Consider the following 10,411-nt stretch of genomic DNA (forward strand, 5'->3'; position numbering starts at 1 on the left):
ACTTAACAAGGCTGAAATTATCGAATTGGAGATGACCCAAAATCTTGGTCTCAACTTTAAGATCATCATCATCAAAACCATTCTGTTCTTCTTCCTCGTCAAACACAACAGTAAAACCCATTCTCTTCCTCCTATTCTTCTTCCTCGTCAAACACAACAGTAAAACCTACATTATCATCAATCATAACATTGTCTTCTTCTTCTTGGAAATCAGTGATTAGGTTCCCAAAGGAAACCATCTGATCGAAATCATGATTCGACATAGGGTTCAACAATTGCTCAATCTCCTCCCTCTTGTTGGGGTTATTGTTCTTCAAAACACCCAAAACCTCATCAGCGGCGGCGGCGACTGTTCCGGGAGGCTGACCACCGCCCAATTGCTGCTGTACGAGGCTAAGCATGGCCTCATAGGGAACCCTAGTTTTCTTCGTCTTGGGCTCGTAAAAAAAGGCCCAAATTTGATTCTACATAGCATAATCTGAAGGTGTTTTTTTGGTGGTGTTGTCTACATAGCATAACTTGGTGGCAAAGTAGTTGATCATTACGATGCCTTGGCCACCACTTTTGTTAAAGGTTACGACATGACTTATTTTCATTTTGTTTTGTTTTTCCTCAAATTTTCATTTTGTTTTTTTGTTTTCCCTCAGCAATCAAACAGAGGGTTATATTGTCTTAAGGTTCTTGGGAAATTCTTGATTTATCAATTGTTTATGTTGTTTTATTTTATTATTGTTGCTGGTGAACAACTTATTTCACTTGGTAAATTGTTTAGAAACAGCAGGTAGACTGTTGTTTTTGTATTTAATGGACAAATTCATGATAGAGCCTAGCCTTGGCAGATTATACATCTAGAAAGTAGAATTAGTGGGAAGGTGCTTAGTGCTCACAATTCGGTCATTAGCCAACTGCGATTTCTTTTTATATGTTGTGTGGGTGCATAGAGATGAATTTTTTTACCTTGTTCTTTAGTGTAGTTAACAGTGTTGTTGGCTCCTCATATTGATGCACTTTATGGATGATTCATTAATTAAACAGGCTTATATAACAATCTTAACTCATGACATCACGAGCTTTGAGGAGAAGACTCCACCATGGGGATGTCGATGGGAAAAGGCATGAACATTTGGAGACATCGGGGCTAGATGGCTTAAGGTGAGTTTTTTGGGAACCTTTACTTGGGAATCATGATTATGATGAGACATGCTCAGAGGTGAGTTTTTTGTTTCTGTCTTCCTTCTTTAGTCTTTTAATCCTTTTATCCCTCTGTATTTTCTACCTGGTTTTTGGTTAACTAGGATGGAAGTATTGTGAATAAAAATGTTGTTTTATATGATTGATAGCTATCTATATTATAGGGATCCACACTTGCAGATATTTCGGACGATGAACGAAAGAGGGAACACCACCATTGGACACTTATTGTTTTCCCAGTTAATTGCACAGTGGGCACAATGGTTAGGTATGTGATTGTTTTATAGTTTCTCAGCTAACACATTAATGTTTTTTTACCCTATCCATTGAAAAGGAGGCTAGATCAATTAGTTGAACTCTCCTGGAATTACACAATAGCATATAAATAGATCATAAATTTTATCAGCTAATCAGCTTCCCTTTTATTTTATATTATCTGGTTCGAGGATCATTACCATGCAACTCTGTTGCTAAACTATATTTTTATATGACATGCAAAGACATTGAATTGAAGGGGGATTAATAATTGTCTTTAGTGTGGAGTGATATTTATAGTGCCATTAAATGAAATGAAAAAAAAAATATATATATATATATATATATATTTATAGTGTGCTATTCATTTTTCAAGTAGTTTGGGTATGGTTGCATCCTCAACAATTAAGGCGTAGAATTAAGTCTTTCGTCATTTTTTTCATATATATATATATATATATATATTTATATAATTTTTTTTTTTAAACTCTTGTTCATATAGATGTGTATGTATTTATTGGAAGAATCTTTATATAGGACATGTCATATGTAGTTATATATGACAAATTCTATTCTGTTAGATAACTACATGTTTCATATCCTTTTCTGTTAGATAACTACATTGGAAGAATCTTCATATATGACATGAGTTGATTGACAAATTCTTATAGGTCTCAGATAACCTTTAGGTGGTGTGGGGTGTTTGAAGACCTGCAAATGTGTTGATTGACAATTTCATTTGATTTTAATAGCAAATCTTGTAGTTGGATCTGGAACGCTTATTGGACGACTTTTGTCATTTCCTTCTGCCACTCAAAATGGACAAACCAAGAAGCTTCTTGTACCATCACTTAGTCCTTTACAGGTAAAACATAAAGACTACCACTATTTCAGTTGACTGTAAATTTTTGTTTCATTGTGATTTCAAGTTATTGGAAATGAAATGAATGCTTAATACCATATATGTTTGTAATAATGCAACACCAGGTTTTGGTGAAGCTCCTTATTTTAAACTGTCACATTTTTTATACGTCAAAAATACTCCCTGAAAAAAAAATATGCAGCAACTAGACATCACTATACTATAGTTTCAGGCAATCAAGGTCATGTCAATCCAAAGTGCATGAATCACAACTGATAAGAATCCCTACATCTAGGATGTCACTTTGCTTTCCTTTCCTCATGACTATGGATTTCAAAATGTTCTATACAGTTAGACTTAGTGGTGATGCCCTATACCAATAAAAGACTTCCTACTTTCTTTTTATATTATTCCCCTCCACTTCCCTCCCTTTTCTCATACATCCTTCTGTTTATGCACTACCTTATAGCTGTAAAATGCCTCTTCCCACAAAGATTTGAAAATGGTTGAACATGCTTTTTGTTATTCTTGCTCCTTTTAAACTAAAGTTGCTAGCAATACAATAATGAGATATTTAATATATATATTTTTTCTGCGTTTATTTTCTTATGCTGTTAGAATTGCATTCAAATTGCTAATGCTTCAGTCCCATACAAAAATAGGGGTGGTTTTACATGAACCAAGAAGACAAGAACTTTGGTTAGAAAATGGAGCCATAAGAAAGTAAAAATTGTTCACCAGCAATACAGAAACATAAATTGACTAGTAAAAATTGCAAGTGCACACATCTAGAAAGTAAAAATTGGCAGATTATACCTTTCGAAGAAAAATAACAGGAGCAATGAGGGAGCTGACTATTTGTTATGCGTTTTCTATGCATTAGTGGTCACATATCCAGATTATATCCATTAATGGTCACATATCCATATCCATACAGTTGTTATCTATGCATTTCTAGTTTTGAGAGCTGAATCTTGGCTAATTGATGTCCGGGGAAAAGTATGATTTGATAATTTTTATTGTGGTGTTTTGGGTCCATGAAGTTTGTTAATTCAAATAGTGGCTTCATGATACCTTTTGAACAAAGTTTATATGCAGTCCCTTCGTCTTCAATCCATCAGGAAGCATGCAGCATAGTTGATGTGGACTAGGACTTGGAAAAAGACAACGTGCATATTGTTCTTGTTGGACTCCTACTGATTTGATACTTGAGTCCTATTAAGTTACGATATTGGGCAGGAGTGAGTGGTTTAGAAGGTTTTCATATGGTGATTAGATTTGATGAAGCCTATAAATTGGCTCTATCTCTGCAAAACAAGATTAGGCTCTCAAATATGAATAAAATGCAGATCTAATGTATATTACATGTACTAGGATACGAGTATTGGGTATGAATGTTTGTCAAATCTTCCTAAATCTAAATATTTGGTTATTGAGATATGTATCCAAAAGTTGATTATGGGTATGTAGATGCATCTAAATATTATACAGGTTTTGGAAACATATCTCATACTCTTATTCTTGTCATATTCAATGAACATGGGTACATTGGGAGGAACAATGTATTATACAGTTGAGTAACAATTGCTGTAAGTTTTTCCATAACAAACTTCAAATAGTTTAGATTTAATGCTTTATTGAGCCTAAAAACCCATTTGTAGCCAATAGCTTGTTTATCAGGAGGAAGTGAGACTAAAGACCAAGTACCCTATCTCTGAAGGGCTTGATATTCATCTAACACAGCAGTTTGCCAAGCTGGAGACTAAGCAGCTGTTTGATAAGTTTGTGGCTCACTGGAATCTGAAGAAGCTGCAGAAGCAAGAAGACAAAGAGAAGAAGAAGAAGTAGCAAGACACTTACTCTTAGACCTAGTGATCATAGAATGAGTATGATAAGAAGGTACTTGAGGAAGATCAATATAGATAGAAGAAATAGGCACCTGAGAAGAAGCACGAGTAAACAGGAGAGATGGAGTTGTTATAGATGTAGGAGGAGTTGCTATAGATGTAGAAGGAGCTACTATAGAGAGATGAGGAGAAAGAACAATGGGAAAAGTTGTTAGAAAGGAAATATGTGATGGAGAAGAAGCAGGAATAGAAACAGGAGAAGCAGGTGTAGTAAAAGCAGGCTGAGAAGAAGAAGAAAAGGAAGTAGACTGAGGAGAAGAAGACTAGAAAAAATGAACTAAAGTAGGAAGATCAGGTAAAGAATAAGAGCTAGATGAAGCCTTTTGAAAAGGAAAAAAAGATTCATCAAACACACACATGTCTACACACATAGATTTTTTGAGTAAGAGGGTCAAGACACCTATAGCCCTTAGTAGATGGTTGATAGCCTAGAAATACACAAGGAATAGATCTAGGTTGGAGCTTATAAGAAGAATAAGGCCTAAGCCAAGGAAAACACCTGTAACCAAAAACTCTTAAGAACTGATAATCTGGTTTGTGATGAAAGAGGACTTCAAATGGAGTATGATTGTTCAGTTTAAGAGTAGGTAATCTATTGATGAAGAAGACTGTAGTAGCAAGAATATCAAACCAGTAAATCAATGGCAGTTAAGAATGATACATGAGAGCGATAGTGGTTTCAATTAAATGTCTGTGTTTTCTTTCTGCTACACCATTTTGAGCAAGTGTGTGAGGACATGTTAACTGATGAGTAATGCCTTTTTGTTTAAGGAAATTTTGAAAATGAAGATTGAGATATTCACCCCCATTATGACTTCTCAAAACCTGAAGATGATTAGTAAATTGTGTTTTAATAAATGCCTTAAATTCCAGAAATTTGGAAAAAAAACCTCACTTTTATAATGAAGACGAAAAATCCAAGTGAACTTGCTAAAATCATCAATGAATAGAACATAGTGTTTATAACCAGAACAAGAGGCAGAAAAGGGACCCTAAACATCAGTGTGAATAACGGCTAAAGGCTTGTTAACGGTAGAATTAGACAAGCAAAAAGGTGGCTTGTGACTCTTCGCTACACAGCAGTGTTCACACAAAGCAGAGTTATTATGACTATGTACAGAAGATAAATTCATGAATTTATTATGAGCCATGACGTGCTGAAATTCCTGAGAAGAATGATGTCCTGATCGAAAATGCCAGTTAAGAGCAGCAGGCTACCTGGGACAGGAGAGGCAAGCTGGTGAAGAAGAAGATGCAAAAGATGAGGAAGAAAGAGGATAGAGGCCATGAGCATAAGGACCTCTATGCAGCACTCTCTGAGTAGCTTTGTCTTGGATCAGAAAAGAATGGGCATCAAAAGTAACAGAACAGTTGTTGTCTTTAGCTAATTGATGGACTGAAACTAAATTTGAAGAGATAGAAGAAACATGAAGAATGTTGTGAAGTTGAAAAGGAAATGTAGGTGTGAGAAGGAGACCATTACCAGTGTGAGTGATAGGTAAAATGGTGCCATCACCAATAGCAACTTGATCTTGACCAGAATAGGGTTGATAATAGGAGAAATTAGTGAGATCATTAGTCATATGACTAGTTGCAGCAGAGTCAAGAAACTAGTTGGAAGAGGATGAAGGTGCTGAGGCTACATATAAAGATGAGGTAGAAGCAACATAGGCTGTAGGATTGCTTTGAGTTGTAGTAGGAGATAGATAGGTAGAAGAGGATTGATGTGGACTATTCTGAAATGAGGAGTCCATTCTGTACCAGCAGTCTAGGGCAGTGTGGTTCAACTTTCCACAGATCTGACAAACCATGGCATTAGGATTAGAATTGGACCTACAGATGTGTAGATAGATGAAGACAATGTAGCAGTGATGCAACTCAACAGATGTGAATCAATGGTGATCCACTATGTGTAATCTGGATTCAAAACTTCTTGATTATTAGAATCAAGCATAATAGATGATGGACATACTGTGGTACCATCAACAAATCCAAGAAGCTTCGTAACTTTCAAGATGTTATGTAGCTGGCTCTTCCAGACAATGTAATTAGTTGAGTCAAGCTTTGTAGGCACAAAAGCATTCAAATTTGAAATCGATAGTGTAAGATTTGCAGGTAAAGAATAACTTGAAGGTATAACCATGAAGGTTAATGGAAATATAGGATTTGGAGTAGCCATAGAAGTATCTCCAAGGATCTCTGCTTGCAAAAGCTCAGAGCTCTGATACCATAAAGAGAATTTGATCTTGATATTCAATAATACTACAGATAGATTTATAATGACTATTTATAGAGATAAGACTATCTCTTAACTATAACTCCTAACTACTTAACCTAACCAAAATTACTATCTAACTCTAGTTCTAACAAACTAACAACCAAACTAAAAACCTCCAAGCTTTAGCTGAGCTGCGGGAAACTACAACTGAAGCTGTAGCTCATACGGCTGCTGTTTGTCCTGTATCTGGCTTAGGCTGCAACTGTGGTATGTGAGACTTGAGCTGCAACTGAGGAGATGACTAACCATCTTGACCATGATCAGTATGAGGCTTGGATGGATGAGATAGCTTATCATAAAATACATATTTTTATACTCATTGCAAATAAACGGTAAAAGAGAAAATTATTTATCTTAGTAATTCAGTTGAATAATGAAATTTACATTAATTTCATAAATTATTAATCCTGATCCGTAAGCCATATTTGGCGTGGTGGATCACAATCTCTCAAAGCATGTAGGGTAGTGAAGCAGACGGGCTCAGACTACGACGCATTTTCATGGCACGGCATGGGTTACAAGTCTATCACGACCGACCGCCAACCAAGTAAAGTGCTTCCATTGATTGGGGCTGGGGCATTTTCATATGAAAATTGACATATAAATCTATTTTTTTTAGATGTAGTAAAAAAATGATTGGATAATAATTAAAAAATATTTATTTATTGATTAATTATTTTTTCTGACACATTACTAAATTTAATTTTTTAATTTAAATAATTAGTGTATTTGGTTTCAGTTTTTTAAAATTAGTGTATAAATGATTATCAATGATTCTTTTGGAAACTATTTAGTGTATAAATCTATACTGATTCTTTTGGAAACTATTTCATTAGCATGTCCGTATGGTGTCATATCAATGATTCTTAGTTGATTATAAAGTACTTGTGTGATATGAATTGATATATATATTGGATTTGTTAATTAGTCTCAATGATCTATGCAGCTTTTCTTGGGCACAACGGCGTCAGGTTGCTGCCTTCCTTCCAGGTAACAACTCTCCACTAAGTCCATTTATTGAATTTCGGTTGGCTACACTGCGTCGGACATTCTTTATCTGAGATCACACACATTCCTATAGTTGCCTATTTTGACTTTATTGGTTTAAGAAACATAATGAATATATTAAGTTGTTTCTTAACATTCATTCCCATATGAGGTTGCTTTTGATCATCATGGCCAATTGTTCTTTTGATTTCTGTGTCTTTTGTCCAAAGAATTATGTTTTGATGGTTGGTTCCTTTAGAGTGGTTCCATCATCGTTGGAATTGTGATTCTATCTTGACAAGAAATGTGATAATGATTCGGTTTTTTCTCTTGACCACGAAATCACGGTTTTGGAACAGGAAAGTCACCCCCAGTAGGTGATTCCACAAACTAGGTTGACTCATTGAATTGTGGCTTAATTTTGAGAATACTTTCGTTTTGAACCCATCAACAACAATTGGTAGTCTGGTGTCCCGGCAGGTGACAGCACAAGAAGCAATAAAATGGTGATGATGACATAATGAATGAACTATGTGGCAGTATTGTAGTGTTATGGTGGAAACAGTTATGCTTAATTGTGGCTTAATTGTGTGGCTTAATTGTGGCTTACATCTTATGCTTCCCAGACCCTGCTTTAGTGGAAACTTCGTGCATTGGGTCGTCCTCCTTTAAGATTAGTTGAATTGAGTTACAGATCATGACATGGGTATGATTTCGGATGCACAAAATGGTGTCAGGCTCTCAAGTCTCTACAAACACTGGTTTCTAATTTCACAAGTACTGCCATATCAATGTGGTTTTGGTTATCTACTTCCTGAAGATATTGTTTTGAAGTGTTCCCTCATAATTTGGAAAATTTTCTTTTGATTCTTTTATTGGCTTGAAGTAATTCTTTGATTCTTTAGTTTCAATAAATCTATCCTACTTCATTTGATCACTCAACCATGCCATGTCTCTTTTTATCCTTATTTTGCAAAACAAAGTATGGAGTTAGCTATTGATTTTGCCAAAATTGTTAATAATGCAATTTGAAAGCAGCCCGGTTCATAAACACAACACAGTAACTCCGTAACCAGCGTTTACATCTGCCAAAAATCTATATTTTGTGTATCTGGGACAACATCTTTTTTTTGGGTAGGCACGGGACAGCATCTTAAGCTTGCTTTCATTGCAGGTACCTGGATCATAATCAATTTACTGGGAGAATCCCGGATGCATTCTATAAGCACACTTTCTTGAAAGAAATGTGAGTTTCTGTCTTCAATCAGTACAAGCAAATTGCAATTACCCAACACTAGGTGAAATGCTAATTGATTAAATGTTGTCACAGGTATATTGAAGGAAATGCTTTCCGGCCAGGTGTGAACCCTATTGGCGTCCACAATGTCCTCGAAGTTTTTGACACAGAGTTCTTGTTTTAGTCAAAGCTTCCACATATTATTTACTTGTAGAATTGTTTCTTTTTGTTCTTGCTAAAATTAGGGTGTTTCAGTTTGAATTGGAATGTAGTTCTATAAATAGGATGTATATAATGTACACTAGTGTTTTGGGAAATTTAAGAAATTTCGGAAGTAGGTTGTTTGACAGTTTAGAAAGGTGTTGTTAGATTCTTTGGTTGTCATTATTTTGTGTGAACAATGTCTGGTGGAACACCATGGTGGGGATGTCTGGTTGTTTCAGTTTGAATTGGAACAATGTCTGGTTGTTTGACAGAAATTTAATAAATTGAATGTTAATGAATTATATATTGTGTCGAATGTTAATGATTCAGTTAATTTGAGCGATGCTTTAAAATTATAGGTTTATTATGGATTGAATAAATTATTAGGAATTACAAGTGTATTGTTTTCCTGCTTTGGCGACCAATTTATTAGTCGCGACAAATAAATAATTTTTTTTCGCAAAAAATGACAATTGCCGACCAAGAGTTTTGGTCGCAAAAAATACATCTATTGCCGACCAAAATAGCTCTTGGTCGTGGAAACTCACTTTTGCCGACCAAAAGTTTTGGTCGCGAAAAGTAACAAATGGCGACCAAAACTTTTTTTGGTCGTGGAATGTCACAATTGGCGACCAAACTTTTTGGTCGCGGAATGTCACGATTGGCGACCAAAATTTTTGGTTGCGGAATGTCACAATTGGCGACCAAGCTTTTTGGTCGTTGAATGTGATAATTGGCGACCAAACTTTTTGGTCGGGAAAATATCACTTTTCGCGACCAAAGTGTTTTAGCGACTAAATGAATTAGTCGCGGTAATGATATATTTCGCGACCAAAAATTTAGTCGGCAAATCCGACTTTTGCCGACCAACCAAAATTTTGGTCGCGAATTACTTTTGCCGACCCTCAATTGGCGACCAAAGTAGCGACCAAAAAATTTGGTCGCGGATAACTTTTGCCGACCAAAAATAGACTTTTAGCGACCAATTTTTTTGTTGCCAAAAGTGTTAATTCTTGTAGTGACATTGTTTCTCCTGGCGCCAATAGCTCATTCTGTTATCAAACCCAAGCAGATACATATGCAAGAGAAAGCGAGATGGAAGATGCCGATGGCACAAGTAATAGCGACAATGATGGAGTCGCATTCGAGATCGATCTGAAAGAGGCAGAGATGCAATGTTGCTACTTCTAGGGCTTGTGAATGCTTTGTTTCTCTCTCATCCTCTATAAAAATAAAAATAAAAAAACACGATCGAAACAACAGATAGAGAGAGAAAGAAAAAATGATTTTATAAAATCAACTGATAGAGAGAGAAAGTGATAAGGAATAGAGAGATAAAAATTGAACATATAAATAGATAAAAAAAAATTAATATACAGAAAAAATAGGATTGTGAAATTCAACAGATATGAAAAATAGATTTGGTGAATTTGAACAGATAGGGAAAAATATCCTTGAATTTCAAGATATATGGGGAAAATAATTGAACA

General features: G+C 35.4%; 1 protein-coding gene across 3 annotated transcripts; it reads left to right on the plus strand.

The window, feature by feature from the left end:
• Positions 1 to 951: 951 nt before the first annotated feature.
• LOC114288232 (uncharacterized) lies at positions 952 to 9,200 on the plus strand. Of its 3 annotated transcripts, none has more exons than XM_082907991.1 (6): positions 952 to 1,210; positions 1,356 to 1,459; positions 2,199 to 2,311; positions 7,440 to 7,483; positions 8,655 to 8,726; positions 8,811 to 9,200. In XM_082907991.1, the coding sequence occupies exons 1-6, from the start codon at positions 1,185 to 1,187 to the stop codon at positions 8,899 to 8,901; spliced, it is 450 nt and encodes a 149-aa protein (XP_082764117.1). In that variant the 5' UTR covers positions 952 to 1,184; the 3' UTR covers positions 8,902 to 9,200. The 3 variants fall into 3 exon arrangements, with proteins under 3 accessions (XP_082764117.1, XP_082764118.1, XP_082764116.1); XM_082907992.1 differs by having other exon boundaries at positions 952 to 1,152; positions 1,372 to 1,459; XM_082907990.1 differs by having other exon boundaries at positions 952 to 1,459.
• The last annotated feature ends 1,211 nt before the right edge of the window (positions 9,201 to 10,411 follow it).

The sequence above is a fragment of the Camellia sinensis genome, chromosome 15, assembly GCF_055761805.1.
Source record: "Camellia sinensis isolate YWXY chromosome 15, ASM5576180v1, whole genome shotgun sequence".
Taxonomy (NCBI): Eukaryota; Viridiplantae; Streptophyta; class Magnoliopsida; order Ericales; family Theaceae; genus Camellia; species Camellia sinensis.